The 24199-nt window shown below is 43.2% G+C and overlaps 4 protein-coding genes across 5 annotated transcripts; 3 read left to right on the plus strand and 1 right to left on the minus strand.

Annotated features, from left to right (window-relative positions):
- Positions 1–1503: 1503 nt before the first annotated feature.
- LOC4350438 (receptor protein kinase TMK1) lies at positions 1504–9064 on the plus strand. The gene is made up of 2 exons (XM_015762145.3): positions 1504–4002; positions 8132–9064. Exons 1-2 carry the CDS (start codon positions 1734–1736, stop codon positions 8599–8601), a joined length of 2739 nt encoding a protein of 912 aa, XP_015617631.1. The 5' UTR covers positions 1504–1733; the 3' UTR covers positions 8602–9064.
- Positions 9065–9923: 859 nt separating this feature from the next.
- LOC107279542 (arbuscular receptor-like kinase 1) lies at positions 9924–13188 on the plus strand. The gene is made up of 8 exons (XM_015762411.3): positions 9924–10084; positions 10891–10914; positions 11015–11140; positions 11250–11591; positions 11714–11829; positions 11925–12185; positions 12634–12831; positions 12936–13188. Exons 1-8 carry the CDS (start codon positions 10003–10005, stop codon positions 13011–13013), a joined length of 1227 nt encoding a protein of 408 aa, XP_015617897.1. The 5' UTR covers positions 9924–10002; the 3' UTR covers positions 13014–13188.
- A 616-nt stretch (positions 13189–13804) lies between these two features.
- Positions 13805–15308, minus strand: LOC107279543 (uncharacterized; the record flags this gene model as incomplete). Its single annotated transcript, XM_015762412.3, has 2 exons — positions 13805–14471; positions 14571–15308. Coding segments are annotated over 2 exons (1182 nt in total), but the record flags the coding sequence as incomplete, so codon positions are not given.
- Positions 15309–15976: 668 nt separating this feature from the next.
- On the plus strand, positions 15977–20546 carry LOC4350441 (RNA polymerase sigma factor sigB). Of its 2 annotated transcripts, none has more exons than XM_015762409.3 (6): positions 15977–16411; positions 17076–17633; positions 18352–18582; positions 18683–18823; positions 19810–20007; positions 20078–20546. In XM_015762409.3, the coding sequence occupies exons 1-6, from the start codon at positions 16139–16141 to the stop codon at positions 20369–20371; spliced, it is 1695 nt and encodes a 564-aa protein (XP_015617895.1). In that variant the 5' UTR covers positions 15977–16138; the 3' UTR covers positions 20372–20546. The 2 variants fall into 2 exon arrangements, with proteins under 2 accessions (XP_015617895.1, XP_066161306.1); XM_066305209.1 differs by having other exon boundaries at positions 17394–17633.
- The last annotated feature ends 3653 nt before the right edge of the window (positions 20547–24199 follow it).

Below are 24199 nucleotides of genomic sequence, written 5' to 3' on the forward strand. Positions count from 1 at the left end.
TAAACACAGCCTATAGTACTTTTTTTTTCAATTTTATATGAGCTGGGAAAATGAGGTTTCTGTAAAGTGGAGCGACAAATATATTTACTGCACTCCCAAGTGCCCACACGGTGTGGGAATGTAAGGGTACTTCCGGTTTCTTGCCCATGAAGAACGTACAGCTACTGACATCTTGTTGGTGCGGTGAATGTAATAAATTCTCATCAAATTTTGCTCATTAAATGGGAGTACTGTTCTGCGTGCCGCCGCACAAATACGAACGCAAGCGTAGGAGTAATTTCCCAGTCAACCAACCCATATGGCAACCGTTCCGTTTTGGACCACTGAGAATGGACATTTCTAGAGTAGTATGAAAGCATGGGAAATGTTTGCACTGTGTTTCTTAAAAAAGAAATAAATGTCTGTTTGGAAGTTGGAGCGAAGTTTGAGGGGAAAAAACCATGTAAATTTAGAATTTGCAGAACACGCCTCACAAATCACAAATCACTCGCACCCCTGCCTACCAGACTTGCGTCGATAACATAGGGTGTGTTTAGTTCCTGAAAAAAATTGAAAGTTTAAGAAAAGTTGGAAGTTTATGTGTGTAGGAAAGTTTTGGATGTGATGTGATGGAAAGTTGAAAGTTTGGGGTAATTGGTGGTGAACTAAACACTGCCATATTGTAAACATTCCGTTGAGTAAATAAATTTCCAAGGTAAATATAAATTGTTTATATTTAATTTCTAAATGTATTTCATGAGAAGTGCTCCATCTCGTTGTAAAACACAAATATCTGATATTTAGTACTCCCTCCGTCCTATAATATAAGGGATTTTGATTTTTTTTTTGCTTGCACTGTTTGACCACTCGTCTTATTCAAAAAAATTTGTGCAAATATAAAAAACGAAAAGTTATGCTTAAAGTACTTTGGATAATAAAGCAAGTCAAAAAAAATAATTCCAAATTTTTTTTAATAAGACGAGTGATAAAAAGTGCAAACAAAAACTCAAAATCCCTTATATTATGGGACGGAGGGAGAGTTTTAATAGTTTTTCAAATGCTTAAAAGCAAAACAAACTAAATGGTATACATAGCTTTGCCTCGAAAAGTACAAATTTTATAAATTCTTTGTAAATAAAACTGATCTCCAGAATTTTAAACGTTTGATCATGTCAAATATTTACGACTTGAATGAATCTATTTTAGTAAGTTTCACCCAAATAAAACAGAAATTCCAAACTCTAAAAAAAATCCTTTACATAACACGCAGCACACTCGCACTTACAAATGGTATTTCCAAAGATGAAAACATAAAAGGAAAACACCTTAATTTTAGGGAGGAATAATAAATAAACGAAGATGAAAAAAAACACCTTAATTTCAAGGAAGAAAAGGAAAAAAAAAGATAAAAAGAACAGCTGTGCCACATGGTGATGGAAAGCAACCGGAGTCCAGAGTGCAGCAGCCGCCGGGCCCCACCCCCCAACGCCAGCCCACAGCCCCACACTTGCCATGCGAGCGAGCGACGAGCTCACAAGAACTGCAACCCGGAGAGACGAGAGAGAAATCGAACAGAAGAAAAAAAAAATACGCAAGCGGAGGAGAGAGAAACCGGAGCAGCCAAGCCAACCCTTCCTCCTCCCCAAAAATACCCTCTCCCTCTCTCTCTCGCTCTCTCTCTCTCTCTCTCTCTCTCCGCCCCGAATCCCCCACCGCCTCCGCCCGCCGGGAAGCCGCCGCATTCCCCGCCCGCCATGGGGAGGGACGCCCGCCGCCTCCCCCTCCTCCCCTTCCTCCTCCTCCTCCTCGCCGCCGCCGCCGGCGTCGCCGAGTCGGCGACCGACGCGGAAGCCATCCACGACCTGGCCAGGTCGGTCCCGGCCCTAGGGTGGGATGGCGACAACGTGTGCGGCTTCGAGGGCGTCACCTGCGAGCGGGGCGGGGCGGGGAAGGTGACGGAGCTCAACCTCGCCGACAGGGGGCTCTCCGGCACGCTCCCGGACTCGCTCTCCTCCCTCACCTCGCTCACCGCGCTGCAGCTCCAGGGGAACGCGCTCACCGGCGCCGTCCCTTCCCTCGCCAGGATGGGCTCCCTCGCCCGCCTCGCCCTCGACGGCAACGCCTTCACCTCCCTCCCCCCCGACTTCCTCCACGGCCTCACCTCACTGCAGTATCTCACCATGGAGAACCTCCCCCTCCCGCCATGGCCCGTCCCCGACGCCATCGCCAACTGCTCCTCCCTCGACACCTTCTCCGCCTCCAACGCCTCCATCTCGGGGCCCTTCCCCGCCGTGCTCGCCACCCTCGTTTCGCTCAGGAACCTCCGCCTCTCCTACAACAACCTCACCGGCGGGCTGCCGCCCGAGTTGTCCTCGCTCATTGCCATGGAGAGCCTGCAGCTCAACAACCAGAGGTCGGATGACAAGCTATCGGGCCCAATCGATGTCATCGCCTCGATGAAGAGCCTCAAGCTGCTGTGGATTCAGTCCAACAAGTTCACCGGCCCGATCCCGGATTTGAACGGCACGCAGCTGGAAGCGTTCAATGTCAGGGACAATATGCTCACTGGTGTGGTGCCGCCCTCGCTGACAGGGTTAATGAGCTTGAAGAATGTTTCACTGTCCAACAATAATTTTCAGGGGCCGAAGCCAGCGTTTGCTGCGATCCCCGGGCAAGATGAGGATAGCGGGAATGGGTTTTGTCTTAATACACCTGGTCCATGTTCTCCACTGACAACCACTCTTCTTCAGGTGGCTGAAGGGTTTGGTTACCCGTATGAGCTCGCCAAGACGTGGAAAGGGAATGATCCATGCAGTCCAGCCTGGGTCGGAATCGTTTGCACTTCGTCGGATGTGTCCATGATCAACTTGTCTCGTAAGAACTTATCAGGTAGGATATCGCCTGCTTTGGCAAACCTGACTAGGCTCGCGAGGCTGGATCTTTCGAACAATAACCTCACAGGGGTGATACCGGATGTTTTGACTACATTGCCGAGCCTTACAGTTCTTAATGTCGCAAATAACAGACTCACTGGCGAAGTGCCCAAGTTTAAGCCATCAGTTAATGTGCTTGCTCAAGGAAACCTGTTCGGGCAATCAAGTGGTAGCAGTGGAGGGGGAGGTGGTTCTGATGGTGACTCTTCATCGTCAGATTCTGCAGGTGGAGGAAAGTCAAAGCCAAATACTGGAATGATTATTGGAATTATTGTAGCTGTGATTATTCTTTTTGCTTGCATTGCGCTTTTGGTGCATCATCGAAAGAAGAAGAATGTAGAAAAGTTCAGGCCTGTGTCAACCAAAACCTCTCCTGCTGAATCTGAGATGATGAAGATTCAGGTGGTTGGAGCAAATGGCATTAGCAATGGAAGCAGTGCATTCCCAACTGAGCTTTACAGCCATGTGAGCGCTGCTAACAGCTCAAACATTTCTGAGCTGTTTGAGTCCCATGGAATGCAGTTGTCAGTAGAAGTGCTGCTAAAAGCCACAAACAACTTCAGTGAGGACTGCATCTTAGGTAGAGGGGGGTTTGGTGTGGTTTTCAAGGGCAACCTCAATGGAAAGCTGGTAGCTGTGAAGAGGTGCGACAGTGGTACCATGGGGACTAAAGGGCAGGAAGAATTCCTGGCTGAAATTGATGTTCTTAGGAAAGTAAGACACCGGCACTTGGTTGCACTACTTGGTTACTGCACCCATGGCAATGAGAGACTCTTGGTCTATGAGTACATGTCTGGTGGAACATTACGTGAGCATCTCTGTGATCTTCAGCAGAGTGGGTTTATCCCTCTTACATGGACGCAGAGAATGACAATAGCTTTGGATGTTGCTAGGGGGATAGAATATTTGCATGGCTTGGCACAGGAAACTTTCATCCATAGAGATCTTAAGCCCTCCAATATATTGTTAGATCAAGATTTGAGAGCTAAGGTTTCGGACTTTGGGTTGGTCAAGCTTGCCAAAGATACAGATAAGTCATTGATGACAAGAATTGCCGGGACATTTGGGTACCTCGCGCCTGAATATGCTAGTAAGTGTACTTCTCTCTGCTGTTAATTTTTTTATTCTAAATTACCAGTCTGTAGTTTCTTTTTGCACACTTTTCTCCTCTGTTACAATCTGTTTTTTTTTTTGGAGTGATTGCAGTTTGATTACATTTGTCTTGGAACAAATTTTCAGCTTTGCATATTCACTAGTATCATAATTCAAGGACGAGCACAATTGTGTTGCACTCTGACACTTCCTAGGAGGACCCATAGGGCATTTCCAATTAGAAATGACTTGGCCATTTCTATAGGATTTCATATCACCCAGGAACAATGATAGTAACAGCCATTACAAAGGGTTCCTTGAAGAATTACTGATTGGTAGGCTTTATTCAAAATTTATTTTGAAATAGGATGGGTTCAGTCCTATAAATATGTGAGGTGTGATTTGTTTAAGTAGTTTCATAAGTCGAAGGAGCTAATAGCATTAATTGTTTCATGGAATCTCTTAGTGTAGTGAATTTGGTGTTGGCCTAGGTTTCTTTTTGTTTCTATCCCCAAAAGAGTTCTCTCTATAGAGAAACAACTTGCTTCTCTCTCCTCTCCATCTCTCTGCCTAATAAAAATAATGATGCTGGGCTTATAGAAACTAGGATACAAGGTTAGTATAGCATAGGGATTATCGATTAGGAAATAGAACATCGATTAGTAGGAACATAGAAATGTTTTATATGCATCAATTATTACATAGATCCTTTTGAAATGCTGCACTTGGAATTCTGGGCGCACCTAGAATAATGGACCAGCATATGGTTTTTTTGGTACATGGTATAATACGTGGTTAATTGTAATGGGAGCATTGCGCTTGTGAACTGCACAAAGCAATGTCTTGGCAGAGTATTAGCATTGGCCTCAGTTTGTTCTTTTAACGTGAGTAGTTTTACCTTTGGCCTTGTTTGTGAAATCTTGTTTATGACTTAGAACATATAAGTATCTTATGCAGGACTGAAGTGTCCAGTGAAGTATTGGATGTACTACAATGCTGTATTATCTAGCCATTTACATTCTAGGAAACAAAATATAGATCTTAGACACCTAGAGCTTTCCTCTCCTTTATTCTAAGAGCTTCTGTGGGATGTGCAGTTATTTTATGATGTCACTTTTCAGAGTAGGTGTTGATAAGTTAACCATATTGCATCTTTTTACTCCTGTTAGCTGGACAGCACTACTGGTTTCTTGGATACATGAGCACCATTTTTTTTATAAGGATGCCATAGTGCTTTGCAGATCCTAGCCTTGTTATGCTTCTTAAAGTAATGCAAATTTCATAACCACTCCGTATGTTGCTTTTTTCATAGTAGAGGTTTGACTACCTTGTTCATACTATCAATCCATTAGACTAAAGGGTACATCAATGTAATAGGAGAGAAATAAATATGGAAGGGTAAGTGGGTAACCCGATTGTTTAGTCTGAGGGGAGAGATCAATAGTACTATTCATAAATGGTTTTCTTCAATTGGGGCATGTTTATATCCTTTAATTGAACAGCTAATATTTGTGTATCCTTCGAACATTGAACTTCTTACTTTGTTGACACATAATCTCTTGTGACAATGAACGTTGCCCAAACCAATTATCCAGGTTTCTGCTGGAGATAATTTTAATCTGTTAAGTCCTCTTAACGGAATGGGGGAAGAGTTCAAAAAAATGAGGGCGAAACCACAAAGTTGGGAAAGTAGGGGTAAAAATCACAATTGGAGTTGAAAACAGGCTCAATTGTCACTTTACTAGGGGTTTTATTGCTTTTCTTTATCCAAACTCTAAAACATGTCTCAAATCCACAGCCAGTGGTTACACTAATAGCTGGTCGTATTTGTTAGGGAAACACTAGGTCACTAGTTATCCTTGCGGTGACACATTTTTGTATTGTTCATTCTACTGTTCTATCAACTCAAGTTTTCACATGCATCATGTCTATTAGCAGTTATTCCTTGACTGTGTACCTCCATGATGCAGAGGCTGGAGATATCTTCTGTTATCTAAAAAAGTTATGTTTTCCTAGGGACAGGAAATGCATTATCTTGATATTGTGAAATTTGGAGCTTCTCAGTTCACATGTTGTTTTTTCCTCCTAGATGCTTGAGCATAATTATGACATCAATAAATCATTCCATAGAAATTATTAGTTCTGGTTGCTGATATACTTACAAAGAATAGCTATTATCAATTGATATGCTCAGAGAAAATAAGGGTCCTACTTAACTCATGACATGTGATCAATATAGTTGTAGTTTAGTATATATGAAGAGCCATGATACATTCCTGGGAATACAACGAATATTCCCTTATGTGCCGGTCGAGGTAACTTAGCCTGGTAAAGGTGGTAGGGATGGAGACGAGTAGCAGAAGGATGAAAAGGGAGTGAACAGCTAGGGAACTAGCACAAGGTATGTTGCAAGGTAGGAGGGGAGAGTTTAGTTGTGAGACGAGCATATGCATAGGTTGACATGGGAAGTCCGAAACAATATATTGAATGCAACTAGCAGATAACAAATATTTATTTGTTTTCAACTAAAAAATCAGCTTCGAGCACACCACATACTGTTGCTGCTGGTGTGATGCTTGTCCTTGGGCCTTGTTGAGTTATTCTATTTCTATAGGCTACAAGAAGTTTTTGCATTGATCTATAAAAAAATGCTGGATATGGGAGGAGGGGCTCTCATATCGAAATTTATTAAGAGCGGTGAGGCTCGAACTTGCGTCGGCTAGCCCACACCTTGTGGTGCTAGCCGGAAGGCCCCCAGGCCTTTCTTGCATTGATCTATCTGTTTAAAGTAAAAATAGGTGACTGTTTGAATTTGAGTAAGTTGGAGACAAATGAAAAAAAAGTGACTGAAACAAAATACTCTGATCTCATGGAGTTAATCTATATGTTGGAAGTAAATGCAGATGACTGTTTGAATTTGAGTAAGTTGGAGACAGATGAAAAAAAAAGACTGAAATAAAGCACTAAGATCTCATGGGATTAATAAGTTGGTTCTGGAAATTTTCCTTTTTCCCGAGCAAGTTTCGTGACAATTCAGTTGGTTTCCCAATTGGCTTAGTTTTTCGTATTTCAACCCTAAGTTCATTCGTCCATCCTTAATTATTCCGCATCTACCGATCTACTCCCTCCATCCCAAAATGTAACAACTTTTGAACGGATGGGACACATCCTAGTAATACGAATCTAGATAAGGGCCTGCACAGATTCTTAGTACTAGGTTGTCTCATCCATTCAAAAATTGCTATACTTTGGGACAGAGGTAGTACATAAATAAAAGAAAGGAAAAAAATCAATTCTCTGTTCCTTAACTCACTCAGTTCAGTTTTCATCTCTCAATTGCCAAACTGGTTTAATCTGTCCCTCAACTACCAAAATGTGTAAGCTGTAAAGTCCATCTCTTCACTCTACTTGATAGTGGTTCTGATCTTCATAGAGAATTGGCCATCAATGATCCATAATATTCTAATTTACTGTTTGTCATATGAACCTATCACTTATACAGTCTGTATGAATGTGGACCCCGCTATCTACTTAACTGAAAAACCACAGTTAAACAGGCAAAGTGATTTGTTAAACTACTCACTCACAGCCACTGGGATTTGAAACTTGTTTATCCATCCTCTAAAATGTAGGTAATACAGGTGGTCATGTTACATAGTTGGGGCTACAATGAACTAAATGTTCTGTTTATTTATTTCTTTTAAGTTAAGTTACTCTGTTATTTCTTTTTCTGTTTATACAAAAGGATGAGCTTGTTAATGAAAAAGTTCTTCTGAATTTATTCTACGATTTTTTTCGCAATAAATATTTGCGAAAGATTTACTGAATTCTATTGCCATTGTAAGCCATAGTGCTTAGTGTGTATTCATTAAATTCCTTTGTTTGAATGCATCTCCACATAAATATGTGAGCACATACATTATCACTCCATCTTTATTTAATAAAGAATGGGTTATTAATTTGGATTTTTTATCTATCTTTGAGTAACATTTTAGCGGTGATTATAATGCATATACATGTGCCTATGGAAAACCAAACCTTTATGTGTGATTGTGTGTATTGTACACATTTCCATGTGTCTCATTCTTTGATGGTGTAATGACTAACATGCCATCTTATCTTTACAGCTACAGGAAAAGTTACTACAAAAGTTGATGTGTATGCATATGGTGTGATACTAATGGAGATGATTACGGGAAGGAAAGTACTTGATGATTCGTTACCTGATGATGAAACACATCTTGTAACAATCTTCCGAAGAAATATTCTTGATAAAGAGAAGTTCAGGAAGTTTGTAGATCCCACGCTGGAGCTCAGTGCAGAAGGTTGGACGAGTTTGCTGGAGGTAGCCGACCTTGCCCGCCACTGCACAGCAAGAGAACCATACCAGAGGCCAGACATGTGCCACTGTGTGAACCGACTATCCAGCCTGGTGGATCAGTGGAAGCCTACAAACATTGATGAAGATGACTACGAGGGTGAGACAAGCGAGATGGGCCTCCACCAGCAACTAGAGAAATGGAGATGTGATGATTTCACTATTTCTGACTCAGATACATTTGGCTCATTCAACGTGCCAAGGAAGTACAATGGATAATTCGCAAGGGCAACCCTGTGATGCCATGTACAAAGGTGGGAACAGAGTATGCCGCATCAAGAGGCTATCTTCAGCTCTTTTGACCGCGGACAGCAGTGGAGGCGCGTGGCAGATACTGTAATTAGCGCGTCGAGAACCAGAATGCTTGATGATCAGCATATCACCCTCTGGTAATTGATGACGAGATAGGGTGCTAAAACCGTCTTAATAGCCATGAAGGATTGGTTTACTGGTTTGTATGCTTATTATTGCTGTCCCTAGCTTGGTCAGTCTATGTCATTTCGTAGTGCTAGTAACATAGAGGATATGGAACATTTTGTTTTTGGATGGTCTAGAAGGGTGAGAATGGATAAGTAGCAAAACTAGGCGTGGTCAAATGGTTCTGCTTGACATGGGGTAGGATTTAGAACGGTTGTTTTGTTAACTGTCAACCCTGAGGTATTCTTTTGGAGCGTTTTCTGTATTCGTCGTGTACATGCCTGAATTTTTTCCTGATTTCCATGCTTCCATTGAAATGTGAAATTGCTTGGAAATGGCTATAATGCAAGTTATGCATTCAAATCATGCATTTGAATGTCCAGCAATTGCATGCCTGCCCGGATGCCATGGTGGAAATCGTGACCGTCCAATTTGATCCAACAATTATGATTGCAGAATTATGTAATGCAAGTTATTTTTCCATGCTTGATAAGATAAAACAGGTACCAAAATGGAACGTATAATTTGTCATCTTTTGTGCCCCTTCAAAATGAAACTATCCAAAACGAAAACGAAAGATATTGCACGTCTCCATCCAGCTACCTTGCGCTGGGCTGCAACCTTAAACTAACACAAAACCTGCACAAATCTTCAGCACTATTCCCTCTATCACAAAATAAACCAACATTGTAAATCAGATGTGATACACCTTAGTACGATAATCTAGACACAAGGATGTTCATATGGTGTCTAGATTCATAGTAATCACATTAAGTATATAATTGGTTTTTTTTTAACTATGGAAGGAGTGCGTCTCTGCCTTTTTCTCTCATCAATAAACAAGTCATTAATTGCCAACAAAATAAGAGATCGGTGTGTACTATGGTCCAGACAGCTACAGCATGGCACGCTGGTTCGCGCATAATCCCCTTCTTTCTAATTAACCACATTTAAACCGAACAACCAATCCACGATACCACATACGCCAAGATCACAGCATAAGAAGCTGAGAACTCATTATACTAATAATCAGGTCCAGAAGAATATCCAGCGATCGATGGTTACTATGGATGGGAACGCATATAAGATTGCTCCTTGGGGTTGCTTCACGGAGTTCCTTTAATTTGCAACTGTGTCTTGATCAACACAGCTCAGGTAAAAGGGAGACATACTCCAGCTCGAGGACACTGAAGAAGCTGAAGGATGGAGAAGGTGCTTTTATGGATGGCTTTGATTATGGTAACTTCAGTTGGTTTTTGCAAGGGTGATCAAGATTTTGTTGCAGGTTCGTCTTCAATGTCTTTATCTTGGGGGTGATCAGTTCATATTCACTTGAATACTTCTCTTTCTGCAAAAGAAAAAAAACTGTAAACATATTTTTTTTTAAAAAAAGATATGTACAAGCTTCAACGTCCGAATAGGCGGAATAGCTGCTAAATAATGCAATATTTCTACCTTAGTGTTAAAATGCAAAAGTTTCGTTGTTGCTAAAAGAAAACGAGCATGCAGTTCGTACTTACCCCCTTTTTTTTTTGACTGGAGCAAACAAATTAATTGATGAAATAATCGCGTTGAGTTTATACCCTCATTATGGTTATTTATTTTATTACATGACGTTGTAAACATTTTGACACATGTTTGATCATTCATTTTATTAAAAAACATTATCATTATTTATTTTATTGCGACTTGGTTTATCATATTATAGGTACTTTGCACAAAAGTTTTAAATAACCTAAATAGTGAAACATGTGTAAAAAGTCAATAGCTTCATCTATTAAAAACCGAAGGTATTATCATTTAAACATGATCTCTCCCTTGACAACTTTGACTATTATTTTCAAACAATGTCAAAGTGAATAGATTCGAAGGTAAGATATTACTATAGTTCTTTCGATTAGATTTAATCTAATGATAAATAATAGGTTATTTAAAAATTATTGTTGGTCAAAGTTGTACAATTCAGAGTCAAAACCGACAAGTATTTCTTAATGAGTAACTATACGAGCATAACGGTAGTAGAATTAACACCAATGGTATATAACATGTCAAATGGATACACCAACTAATCATATTTCTTGACAATCGCAGAAGGTGGATACATCAAGATAAAACGTAAGTCCAAGATCATCAGTTCTTTTCCGAACACAGCACAGTTCATTATGCATCACCAACAAAAGTCTAAATAAATATTATTTGTGTATTTTTTTTTCAGGTAGCACATTTGCAGTAGTAATAGTTTTCACAGTCATGCTGATTGCTCTTATCATTGCACTCATGAGATACATGAGCAAAAAGAGCAAAGCTGATGAGACCATTGACTCAACAAGATCTTCTCAAGGTTGATAAACGATAACCCCCCCTACAACACATGAATTCTGACAAACTTCAGATACAAATCAACCTGCACAACATCATCTACTAACTACTAACTTTCATTATCCACCAAGACAACAAGGTTCATGGGGAGGTGATCAACAGGTGGTCAGGGCTGTACAAGTTCAGCAAGGGCGAGATCGAGAAGGCGATAAACTACGCGAACAGCAAGATCTGCCTTGGCTCCGGTAGCGCAGGCCAGGTATACCAAGGAGTGCTACCGAGTGGTCAGCTTGTTGCGATCAAGCACATCCACAAGTCGGCCATGTCCGGGTCCTTCATGAGGGAGGTGGAAGGCCTTTCCAAGGTGAGGCACCCCAATCTGGTCTGCCTCTTTGGCTACTGTGATGATGGGGGTGACCAGTACCTTGTGTATGAGTATTGTGCCAATGGAAACCTGGCTCAGAACCTTCTAAGTAAGAATAGTTATTTTGAGCTTTGAGCAGAGCTGATGACAGTTCTTTTTTTGGTTTCAAATTTAGTGGAAAAAATTTAGGTTCAGCTATGTTTGGAATGATCCTTTTGTCTTGATTGACAGGGAGTGACTCTGTGCTGTCCTGGCCAGCAAGGGTGAAGATTCTGAGGGATTGTGCATCTGTCTTGAGGTTTCTTCACACACACCCTGATGGATGCATTGTTCATAGAGACATTAAGGTGAGGACAGTACTGAATGGTTTTGTGATTCTAGCAATGTGAACCATAAATTTGATCAAACCATTACCCACTGGTGTCCTGTTCTGGTTTTGCAGCTCACTAACATCTTACTGACAGAGAGCATGGAGCCCAAGTTATCTGATTTCGGGCTGGCGAAGATGTTGCAAATGGAGGAGACTAAAGTTTTCACAGATGTGAGAGGGACCATTGGCTACATGGATCCAGAGTACATTACACATTCCAAGCTTACTTGTGCCAGTGACATCTACAGTTTTGGTGTGGTTGCACTGCAGCTCCTGTCAGGAAGGAAGGTCATTGAACTTGACACTGTTGCCAGGGATTCCCTTACAAAGAAGGTAAAAAATGATACTTCTAACCAGCATATGTTTGATGCTACGCAATCTATAACAACCTCTCTAAGTATGCAATTATGATTTCACTTAGAATTTTAGGAGTAATGCTCACTATCTGTTCTCATATTAGTGTCATTTATGTTCAAAATTCAACTGACTATATATGTTAAGACATTTTAAATTGTTTTTGGAATAATTATCTAAAAGAATGGAAATATGATTGTGCTATGAATATGCAACACCCAAAACAACAAAAAGAAGTAAAACTAAATTCTATGGAGGAAAAAAATGTAAGTAATGCAACTAAATGCAACCCTAGAAAAAAAAATCCGACAACCCAGAATTCAAAGATAAAAAATGTAAAACTCGTTGTTTTCTAAAGATAGTTATTGTAGTCATCGTCTTTCAAATGATTATGATTCAAGTGCACACACAACTTTTCCAAATGAAGGCCAGGGATGTGGTGAGCGGGAAAAAACCATTGGACGAATTCATAGACCCCCGTGTTAGAGACGAGGTTAACATTGAAGATTTCGTGTTGATATTGAAAATTGCGGTCCTCTGCGTGGCGCATTCAAGTGTAGGGCGTCCAACAATAAAGGATGTTTTTGAGGAGATGGACAAAGCATTGACGAATACAGATTCAAAGGTTAGAATTACATTGTTTCTTTTGATGAACTTTCTTAAACAGACTGTGAATATATTAATTTACTTGTCATTTTATTTAATGCTGCCTCTAATTCTGCTGATCAGGTTGGCAGAGCGAGAGAAGAGATAAACCCATCCAGTACAATCCAGTATCAGTATGCAACGGGGCTTAACATAGTATAGTGTACATTTCCAGAAGTTACAAACAGTTTCTTGCATGGAGTTTCAGTTGAATGGAATTTCCAAGGCTGCACTTTGAAATTGGACTGTAAGAAAGATAAGAGAGCTATGCCAAACTAGTATTGTACTTGCAACGGTGTTGGCCCTGCAACTAGTGGTTGCTTATGGGTGATGTAAGTATATATATATATATATATATATATATATATGTACATGAGCAAGTTAAGAACCTAGATAAAATAGTACTAGATCCATTATTAAATAGTACTTGATAGGATTGACTGAAATATCAGTATTATGAAAGTACTTGAAACTTATAAATATTTTCTCAACAATAAACTTACAAATATTTAAAACTCTACACTATTATGAAAGCACGATGCAAACATATGAGTTTTACGATTCAGGATATGATTAAAACTGGATCCCTACTTGAGATGAACTTGTTTGCTTTTTCTTGGGACGACGTTTAGTTGTGTTTTTTTTTGTGTAAGTTCCCAACTTCTCCTTATTTGTTTTCCGCTCGCACGCTTCCCAAACCGCTAAACGGAGTATTTTTTTTAAAAAAGAGTTTTCTATAAAAAAGTTGCTTTAAAAATTATACTAATTTATTTTCAAGTATTTTTAGCTAATAATACATACTCCGTCCATAAAAAAACCAACCTCCGACTATTCTAGGTTGGCTTTTTTTTTTTAATGGAGAGAGTAATAATTAATTACTCCGTATGTGCTAAACCAGTACGTCTTTTTGCGTATCCTCCGAATAGTTTTTCAAAGAAAAAGTACACCCAAGGTCCCTCAACTTGTCATCGAATTAAAAAATCGTCCCCCAACCACAAAACCAGATATATAATATCCCTTGACTTACAAAAACATTCACTTTAAATCCTTAGGTAGTTTTAAACCCGGTTTTATCCGATGTGGTGACTGAGTCAGCATGGGACCCATATGGGCCCCACGTGTCAGTACGCCACGTCACTCTTTCCCCTCTCTCCCTTCCTCATCTCTCTCTCACTTTTATCCTCTCTGGTATGGTGGCCGCCCGGCGGGTGGAGAGGAGGTCGCCGGGCGAGACGAGGGAGGAAATCCGACGGCCGACGACGTGGCGGTGGCGGCGGTGACGCGGGAGAAAGGGAGGGCCGCGGCAGCGGCGCCCGCCGGCACGCCGCCATGTCCTCCCCCCGCGGGCCGCCGTCTCGTCCGTCCCACCCAAACCTTGTCGATCCCTTCGCATGGTGATCGTCGATGCAAGCAGGCTGGTGCAGGTAGTTGTACATCAAATTGTAGTAGGCAACGCCAACACTGCCATGGCCATCGCCGTCGCCGGAGAAGAAGCCATCGTCTTCGAGCGGCAGCAGGAACGGGTCGTCGAGCAGCTCGCGCCGTCGGGGCGAGGCACCGTTCAATGAATTGCCTCATCACCGGGTCGCTCACCCTGTACAACGCAGCAGGCTTGATCCCCTGATCATAAACAAGCATTTTCTTGATCAAATCGTGTCCAAGAATTCACGAGAAATTCTGCAAGAATCGAATAGATGGTGATCACTGATCAGATCGTACGGAGATGACTCGCTTGTAGATTTGGATGGGGTTGGAGCACTCGCTGTAGGGGTAATCGAGGGTGACCATCTCGAGGACGCACATGCCGAAGGAGTAGACGTCGGCGAGCTCGTCGTAGGACTCCTCGTACACCTCGGGAGCCATGAACTCCGGCGTGCCTACGCAGCGAGTGTGGTCGCCGCCGCCGCCGGCGGCGGAGAGGCGGAACGCAGCGAGGCCGAGGTCGCCGATCTTGACCTCCCTCTGGTTGCCGTTGACGAAGATGTTGTCGCACTTGAGGTCGCGGTGGATGGTGGGCGGCGAGTGTGCGTGGAGGTAGGCGAGCCCGTCGAGGATCTGTGCGCACCAGCGCCGCACCGCCGCCACGCTCACCCGCCGGTGCTTCTCCCTGTACTGACGGAGCGTGCCGGAGACGAAGAGCTCGATGACGAAGTTGAGGGCGCCGCGTGGCGCGTCGACCCAGTAGGCCAGTAGGCGTCGAGGCACCTCGACTCCGCCGCCATTGCGCGGCTGCCCTGCTTCGTGCTCCCGCCCCGCCGCGGAGGTAGTGCGGCGGCGGCAGCGGCGGCGGAGTGCGCGGTGTGCCTGCGCGCCGTCGAGGAAGGGGAGACGGTGCGCGCGCTCGCCTGCGGACGACGTGCCCCCTGTGCCGCGCCGACGTGCCGGTGCCGGCGAGGCCGACGAGCTCGACGACGGTGAAGGGGAAGCAGCAGGAAACCGCGGACGGCGCCTTCCTCCTCATACACCCTCGCCGCCAGCCTCTCCCGCGCCGTCGCAGCCGGAGGAGCCGCCCCCTACCCGCCACCGCCGCCGCCGGAGAGGCCACCCCCGCCGCCAACGCCGACGACGAGGCCCGCGCCCTCCTCCCTCGCGCTCGGAGCCGCCGCCGACGACAAGGCCGAGCGGCGCGGAGTCGTCGGCGCCGCCTCTCCGCCACCGCTCTCTCCCGCCGACGCCGCACCGGTCTCGCCCGCCGACGCGGCGCCTCCGCAGCGGTGCTCGCCTTGTCGCCCAGTCGCCCAGAGAAGATAAGAGAAGAGTGAGAGAGAGGAGAAAAGGAGAGGGGAGAGGGTGATGACGTGCCCAGCTAACACGTGGGGTCCACGTGGGTCCCACGCTGAGACCAAAACCGGGTCAAACCCACCGAAGGATCTCGGGTGACCGGTTTTGTATAGTTAAGGGACCCCGTATATCTGGTTTTACGGTTGGGGGAGGGACGATTTTGTAATTTAATGACAAGTTGAGGGACCTTCGGTGTACTTTTTCCGTTTTCCAACGGTCCTAATGGCCCACATATGAGATCTTGGATGGGCCCGATTTGAAATCCCACGGAGAAAGTCAGGCCGGCCCAAACGGCCCACGAATCCCCCCAGCTTTAGCCGAGCTGACCTCCTCCTCCTTCCCTTATCCAGATCAACCCGAGCCAAACCCAAACGCCATCTCCACCGTCGCCTCGCCTCGCCTCCACCTCCACCTCCACTACCACCACCGTCTCCGGCGATGGAGGCCGCCGACCCCAGGTGATTCGGCGGCCGGTCTCCTCCCCGCCACCGCCGCCGCCGCCGCCAATGGCGTGCCTCGCGCCGCACTTCAAGTGGGCGCCCTGCCCCCACGCGCACCACCACCACTCTACTTCTTCTTTACCGTCGTCGTCGTCTTCGTCCACCTCGGCCCCTTCCTCGTCGTCGAGGTGCTCCTTCTCCCGCGGGGGCCCCTTCCGCGTCCACTGCGCGGTCACCGCCACCACCTCCGCCGCGGCGCCCGTCGTCGTAGAAGCTCCCGGCGGGGGGATGCGGCTCGCGTACGCCGCCGCCCCGGACTCCTCCGCGCCGGCTCTCCAGGTGACTTGCCTCCTCCACTCGGTTGGTTGATTGGGATATCGTATCGGATTGGGGACTATACGTTTTGCTGGTGATGGTGGTCATGGAATTGAGCTGCGACGAAGCTATTTTTGTTCATTTGCTTTTAGTGCGCTAGTGGAGAGCTGGGCAGTAGGCGGATGTGGGATTAGGTTGTTGGTTTGGAACATTCAAGAGTGAAATTAGATCGAACACGCTTACCATTACATACTTTACACTAAGTTTGATAAAAATTTGGTATGATTGAACATGACCATGAGCTTCGTTGGTGAATTGTTACTGGAAATTCCATACTTTTATTGCATCAACATAATTCTTAATGGAAATCTTTGTTGAACAGTTAGTGAAGTGGAAATTTTTGGAAAGAGATTTGATTTCATTTTTTTTTTCACTTCGAGTGGGTATAATTTTTCCTTTTATATGTACAAGGTGCCAACTACGACGGCGCCAGTAGCAATACTTAGGTCCCAAACAATGCAGGTTCTAATTTGTGGCCTTGTAAAATTGGCACTTTCTCATATCACCAGTAGAATTAGTTGATTGCTAAATAATACATCCATGTCCTAACTCGAGGACTTGCAAAATTAGCAGTTCTTCGTCTGTGATATTCACTCTTCTTTTTTGTAATTTTTCCACCTGTTTACAGAAAAAAATTCAATCGGCCCTGGCATCAGAAGTATTTCTAAATGAAGAGGCTGTTGTAACAGCTGCTGCAGCAGAGGCAGTTGCCCTTGCTAGAGCAGCTGCTGAAGCTGCACAGGAAGTTGTTCGTATGGTACAAAATAATAAAAATGAACGTAACACCAGACCAAAAAAAGCTGTGGTCAACTACTTGGCAAATGAAATACTTCGCACGGAAATGAAACCAAACATTCTTGATAAATATAGTGATGGCATTTTGTCAGAGGAGATAGAGTCTTATGGCATCTTGAGTGATGAAGCTGAACTAGACGGTGATACACAGGACATCCCTAGTATAGCTGTGAAGTCTGCTCGTCAAACTGAGAGAAGAGCTCGGAGAACGAGGGCAGCAATAAAGGCTGCTACCATAGTCCGTACTTCCCCAAAACCTGCAACGTCCTCAAAGAAGAAGCGGTCAAAGGGCGCCTCTTCTGGCACAAATCCATTAGGTTCCTTGTGGAAGATGACGGGTCGCAGACTTCTTACAGCAAAGGAAGAGGTTGAGTTCTCGGAAGGTATTCAGGTGAGATTACTACATTATAAGTAATGAACATATTAATCCCTTCATTTCATTCATGTGTGGGTGCACTATCCGATCCTCTCAGCTGAAAAGTTAGGCTTATGTGTTCTGTCCTGCTACAATTTATACATAACCACTATCAAGGTGGATATGAAATAAGCCAAACACAAAGCAGATGTAGAAAAAATCAAACAATTTCTGAATTTGCCTTTCAGTTTTGAGCCAAAGATGGTGAACCCTTATCCTGTTATTAATTTGCTTCTCCAAGATGATGAGAAATATTTGTACGTTTAGGTTGCATTCGACAGTTTAAGTCAGCTATGATTCATAATGTCAACATGGGCTGACTGAGTTGAAACTTAACAAAATACATGGAAATTGGTGATCTTCTTGGATAGTTGTTATTATATGAGAAGAGGCATAACCTTGACTTCGTCAATATATTCATTTGTATACAAGCTTACAATAGCATGGCCTTTGCAATGTTTTTTTTGTGTCTTGCGTTGCATAAGTTTTGAATATTCCAATAGTGTTCGATCTACAGTTTACAGGTTCATTAAAGCCACTGGTGGAATCTGTGAACTCTTGAACATAAATTTTATATTGGAACCCACTATTCACCGATACACTAGAATCAGTTGCTCCTTTTATTTAGTATAGTTACCTTGCCATTGAGTAAGTTTTGGAGTTAATTATGCATACTTGTGTTGGATATGATTAGGACCTCTTAAAGCTAGAAGCAATCCAAGCTGAGCTTGCAGAGTACAATGGTGGCCAGCCAACCTTCGCTCAGTGGGCTACAGCAGCTGGAGTTGATGAGAGAACTTTGCGGAAGCGTTTAGATCATGGTATTTATTGCAAGAATAGAATGGTTACATCCAATGTGCGACTTGTAATATCTATTGCCAGAGAGTTTGAAGGTCCAGGAATGGAACTTTATGATCTTATCCAGGTACATGCATGTACTTTGTACCTTTTCTGGTTAATAAGTAATAAAGCATCTGAAGTGCTGTATTTAGCACCAACATTTTATTTTTAGGTCTTCATTACAGGAAGGGATGCAGGGCCTTATAAGGGGTGCTGAAAAATTTGATGCATCAAAGGGTTTTAGGTTCTCGACATATTCTCACTGGTGGATCAAACAAGCAATGCGTAAATCTGTCTCAGAGCAATCACAGATATTTCGCTTGCCGGTAGGTCCCTCATCCTTTGTTTTCCCTGACTGATGATTCATTTGATGCTCTATTTTTCTGCCCCATTATGCCCTCCACATAACCTGGTTAGCTAGTAACTGACGGCAAATTATGTTACTCAACATTGTATGTACAATTTTGTTCTAAAATGGTCAATGGTGGAGTGAATGCATTTCCATATCTTGTGCGAATACTTATGATGAATTTAATGTTCCTACTAGTCAGTGACCAGTGCAAAAATGTTTGTTAAGATTTCATTCCATAGCATCAATCATTGCTGACAGTTGGTTGTTGCAATATGAGACATGATGGAATATTTTTAACAGTTTGTGTTGTCATCCATTTCTCATATCATGAAAAAACACTTGCATTTGTTACATATTACATATGTTTTGACTTTGCTTGAACTATTTGTGCTTATCAATGATTCGTATAAACTAGGCCTTTTGATTGAGATAATCTCAGTACATTTGATTGGGTTTAGCAGCTAAACTTTAGCTTTAGCTAGATACCATGGGATAGCTTTCAGAACCAATACTCATATGGATGGTATTTATGCTGATATTTGGCCAAATAGTACCAATAAGAAGTTTGTTCTGTCAAGCATCTAAAGTCTGGCTTTTAATTATATGATTCCTCTACTATTCTGCTTTTCAGTCAGAACTTTTTGGTATGAGCCATTCAATTATACAATTATATTCACTTAGCTCTCATTGTCTAAAATGTCTTGTTAGGTCATTTTGCTTATATGGCTAATAACAGATACATGCCAATGTAAATTTGTAGTTCGGATAAGACATAATGACAAATTATGTTCGAACATTTTTGGGGAGAACGGTAGCAAGTTTTTGTACTCTTTACAATGTACTCTTTACTGGCTTGATTGCACAAAACTGAAATATTCAAGGGGCTGATATTTCTTATATTTTGGCAAAGATGACTCTTCACATCCAATGTTCATCAGATTGGTTTATTGTCATTGCTAGGCTCACATGGTTGAAGCAAGCTATCGTGTGAAGGAGTGCATTAAACGTCTTCGTCGAAAGCTTAAAAGACGACCCACTAACGAAGAAATAGCTGCAGACACTGGTATGCCGATCAAACGAGTCGAGGCAGCAGTGAACCTTCCAAAATATTCTGTATCCCTTGATAGCAAAATTGGTAGCACAGACATGACTTACCAGGTACAATCCACTTCTATAACACTTTATTTTCTGTTATAGAGCGCAGATGATAACTTGCTTCCATTTTCAGGAAGTCACAGCTGATCCAACCGCCGAGACAGCCGAGGAGATGCTGAACAGATTGTCTATGAAACGGGACGTACACAAGGCACTGGACACTCTTACCACCCGTGAGAGGCAAGTGGTGACACTTAGGTTTGGGCTCGAAGATGGTAGGATAAGAACCCTGCAGGAGATTGGCAACACCATGGGTGTGAGCAGGGAGAGGATCCGGCAAATAGAGTCAGCCGCATTTCGGAAACTGAGGAGCAAGAAGAGGGTGAATGCACTGAAGGATTATCTGGTACCAGTAGGCAATTGGTGACACTTTTGTCGACATACAACATTTTCCTTTCAAAATCCTTTTCTTTTTCTCTCCTTTTTGAGGATCCTTTACTTGTATTTTTTTTACCTTGGATCTTCATGTACAACACGTTGTCAGAATAGTGTAGCTCGTCCCCGACGAAGGAATCAACAGATTTTGCAGAGCTATTCATTTATACCGTCATCTACAGAAATTGAAATACCATACATGTGTCCGCAGTGTGCTCACTGCTCAGGAGTCGGGAGGCTCCTCTGTATAGTTACAAGTGTTCCCTGGTAGGAAAAGAAACACAAATTTATGTTTTTTCTGTCTAGCTTTCTTTTGCTTAAATGCTGCCAATCTGCAGGTCACTGGAAGAGTGTAGGCAGCACCAGTTCACTCTGGTTTCAGCCTTGATCGGACGAAGATAAGCGGGTAGAAGCCAAAATAAAAGCATTCTTAAGTAAAATGAATATCCATAGATGAAAAAGAAGACACGGTCACAAGGTAAAAAAAAAGGGACCTCTTACAATAAATCGGGATGATTCGTTCACCCGTTATAGGAACCACGCTGATTCAATTCCCGTTCGTTGCAAAACATAATGAGAGAGAGCAATTGCTGCCAGCCACGCCTTGCCTGGTTCGGCGTGTGGCAGTCCCACCAGCACCTCAACCGTTCAATATGTGCTCTCCAATAACATTCTATTTAAGTTGAGATCCCTCCAAGTTAATTTCTAAGTGATATTAATCCCCTGACATTAATTGTGGGCCTATGGAATTTATTGGGAATAAATTGGGCCTAGCCCATTTAATCCAACAACCCCCACCAAATTTTAGAGCTTACAAGAAATGTTATCCTGAACTTATTTGTTATACCTGTATTTCGGTGGAGACCAAAATATACACGTCCACTATATTTCAGCTAGTACACTGATCAATACTCCACGGAACATGCAATCCGCCGTCTCGAACTTAGCCTCCTCAGGTGAGAGAGACGGTTCGGTTGTCTTGCCCCGTGAAACAGAGAAGTACTGCATAACCGTCAACCACAATAGTGCACGTGCTTTCCATCTTTTATAGTTTGAACCATCAAAAGCATATGGTTTTAGTGATGCCGCAAATCTAACTACCGAAAAAACCTATCAAGTTTTTGAATTATTGGATTAAATGGGCTAGGCCCAATTTATTTCTAATAAATTCGATAGACCTACAACTAATGCTAATGGATTAATACCACCTTAAAAATCCATGTGGAAGGATCTCAACTTAAATAGGCTACTATTGGAGAGCACCTGTTGAGCGGTTACGGGAAAACACCTCTCTGCTCTCCTCTCCCCCACACTGGTTCTCCTCGGCACATCCTGTTTTTGTTACTTTGCTACATTTTTGCATCCTCGGTTGCAGTGTTTGGGACGAGCAGGCCTCAGAACTCCATTCGCTTGAGTACCTGCACTGCTAGGCGGCGAGGACGAGCAGGCCTCCGAAACTCCATTCGCTTGAGTACCTGCACTGGTAGGCTGCGATCAAGTTTTTCGGGAGCGCTTTCTAGTGTGATTGCTCTGCTGCATCAGTTCTGCACAATGTTGTCTTCTTCCTCTACATTGATTCTACTCTGTTTCATCTACTTCCACTAATCATGTCTACCAGTGGAAGCAACTATGGAGGCGCTGGCGTCAACGGTGCTGGTAGAGGCAACAGCATTGGAGGAGGCGAGAACAACATCAACGGAGGCAACAACACCAACAATGTCTTATGTTTTACCGGAGCGTTCTCGGGTATGTTACCTTCTTATCTATAGGTTAAAACTATTTTTTAATGATGTCCTTTTAATTATTAGCATGTTCATGTTTAGCACTTTCACTAAGATCATTTTCTGCTGCACATGTCATGTTTGTTATCTTATTTTTCTGAATTAAAATATGTCAAATTATAACTAATTTTCAACATATCTCGCAAGGGAGGTTTTTGCTGCTTTGCCTTCCGATTAATCTCGTCGAATGCCAGTTCGAACCATCTCGTCGAAGAGTATAAACCATCAGGCGTTGATAATTGGGATCGTCCAATTAGTGGAACAGTCAACTTTCGCTAATGGACTGGAATTTTGTTGTAGTGCAAATAATAAGCTAAAAAGGGTCTATGTCAGCCTAACTGAGGGAAGTTGACTAGCGGATCAACTAATGAGGATGGCATATGAGGTTTCTTAAGATAATAGAGAAATTCATTCCGGCTATTGCTACAACCAGTTATTACAAAGTCGTTAAAATAGATGCGATTTAAAACTTTGGAAACAAGAGAAGTAACTAACACGGCCTGCTGGAGAAATCTATAACAAACTATTGCTTAACCTCCATATGTGGTCGACGAAAATCTACGAAAACTATTCCTCTTCCTCAATTTTTTTGCAGCAAAGTCCCAAAGTGAAAGCCAAAACAGAGGATATGTGTCACGCCCAGAAATTCATGAACCAGAATTTCTAAGCTGAATGTGCATTAAACCCCTATCCAAAACCAGTCAGGGTACACAAACGACAATTGTTGACATACAGATCCACGTCTTACAAAAATATAAAAGATTACAAATGCAGCGGAAAAGATAAAAGCGAGCTAAGCCTGAAGACTTGACTCCTGCAGCGAGCGATTCCATTCCACAGGCATCCTTGACGGCGGCGACGAAACCAACTTCTTCGAGACATCTCCAACTGAGAAGAACTTCAACTCTGGTGTGGGGGAAAAGAGAGCAAGACTGAGTACTACCCACTGTACTCAGCAAGTCATACCGGAAGAGGAGGTATGATGCAGGATGTAACCAAAGGAGGCTAAGGGTTCATTTGCAATAAAGCAGATATTTAAAAACAATAGTTGAAAGCAATAAAACAATTGTAGTAATTAATCAATATTAACCAATTACTGTCCAACGCTACTCCACGTTGCAACAGGCCCAACCAACCACCTGAACTACAACAGTTCATTAAGCTAAACTAGGGGTGAGACTAATCACGGTGAATCTGGTTGATCGCCCATAACCGCGGGCACGGCTATTCGAATAGTGTTACTCTGGCCAGAGGTGTACAACTGTACCCACAAGACACGATTCTACACATGTCGCCAATGCCCCGAAGTATCACCATGATACTACAAAGTGGGAAATCGTGACAAGACCCTCCGCATAACCCTCCCCTAACCATCCACACCATGCTAAGGTTTCACCCCCACTCCTCAAAAGGCAGTGGGCGATCCCCTCTTGCGCCGCGGTGAATCCGGCAGCTGGACAACCGGATACCCCGGCCGACCCAACTCCATCACGCCTACCCTCACCATCGGTGCCTAGGAAAGGGTCGAGCTATACTTCAGATCAAGCAGTTACCCACTCCCGCTTGTGGTAAGCACGGTAAGTCTCCTAGGGTTTCCCGTGAACCGGTCCTTAATTGCCATGGGTGTGACCAGCGAAACCATGCACCCACAGCCCACCATTCAGTGTATTTTAATTAATTAACACCATTGCGGTGGCACCAATCCAAAGCTATGCTAATAGACAAAGTCTATGTAATAATGTGATCTCCGTTTGTGTACTAGTTGAACTAGGCATGGCTAAGCATTTCCTAAACCAACATCCAATCATTTTGATACCCAAGTTATCAATGGCATAAGGTAAACAATATATGGCTGAGTAATAGGACTCATCCCACATGACATTGTAAAAGAATACAACATTTAATAGAAATGCGGGATATTTGTAAATTGGGTACAATATAATCAATTGTAATGCATGACTTGCCTTGCTCTCGCACTGATGAGACCTCAGCAACGTCTTCGAGGAACCGTGGATCGACGAAACGGCCGAGATCTATGC

Source organism: Oryza sativa, chromosome 11 (assembly GCF_034140825.1).
Source record: "Oryza sativa Japonica Group chromosome 11, ASM3414082v1".
NCBI lineage: Eukaryota > Viridiplantae > Streptophyta > Magnoliopsida > Poales > Poaceae > Oryza > Oryza sativa.

What these genes read in the sequence shown, in the direction of transcription:
- LOC107279542 (XM_015762411.3), top strand. Translation starts at nt 10,003, where the DNA reads ATGGAGAAGGTGCTTTTATGGATGGCTTTGATTATGGTAACTTCAGTT. An exon ending in TGATCAAGATTTTGTTGCAG is followed by an intron (nt 10,085 to 10,890) that starts GTTCGTCTTCAA and finishes TGACAATCGCAG; the next exon opens with AAGGTGGATACATCAAGATA. An exon ending in TTGTTCATAGAGACATTAAG is followed by an intron (nt 11,830 to 11,924) that starts GTGAGGACAGTA and finishes CTGGTTTTGCAG; the next exon opens with CTCACTAACATCTTACTGAC.
- LOC4350441 (XM_015762409.3), top strand. Translation starts at nt 16,139, where the DNA reads ATGGCGTGCCTCGCGCCGCACTTCAAGTGGGCGCCCTGCCCCCACGCG. An exon ending in AGTTCTCGGAAGGTATTCAG is followed by an intron (nt 17,634 to 18,351) that starts GTGAGATTACTA and finishes GGATATGATTAG; the next exon opens with GACCTCTTAAAGCTAGAAGC. An exon ending in CACAGATATTTCGCTTGCCG is followed by an intron (nt 18,824 to 19,809) that starts GTAGGTCCCTCA and finishes TGTCATTGCTAG; the next exon opens with GCTCACATGGTTGAAGCAAG.
- LOC4350438 (XM_015762145.3), top strand. Translation starts at nt 1,734, where the DNA reads ATGGGGAGGGACGCCCGCCGCCTCCCCCTCCTCCCCTTCCTCCTCCTC. An exon ending in CCTCGCGCCTGAATATGCTA is followed by an intron (nt 4,003 to 8,131) that starts GTAAGTGTACTT and finishes TTATCTTTACAG; the next exon opens with CTACAGGAAAAGTTACTACA.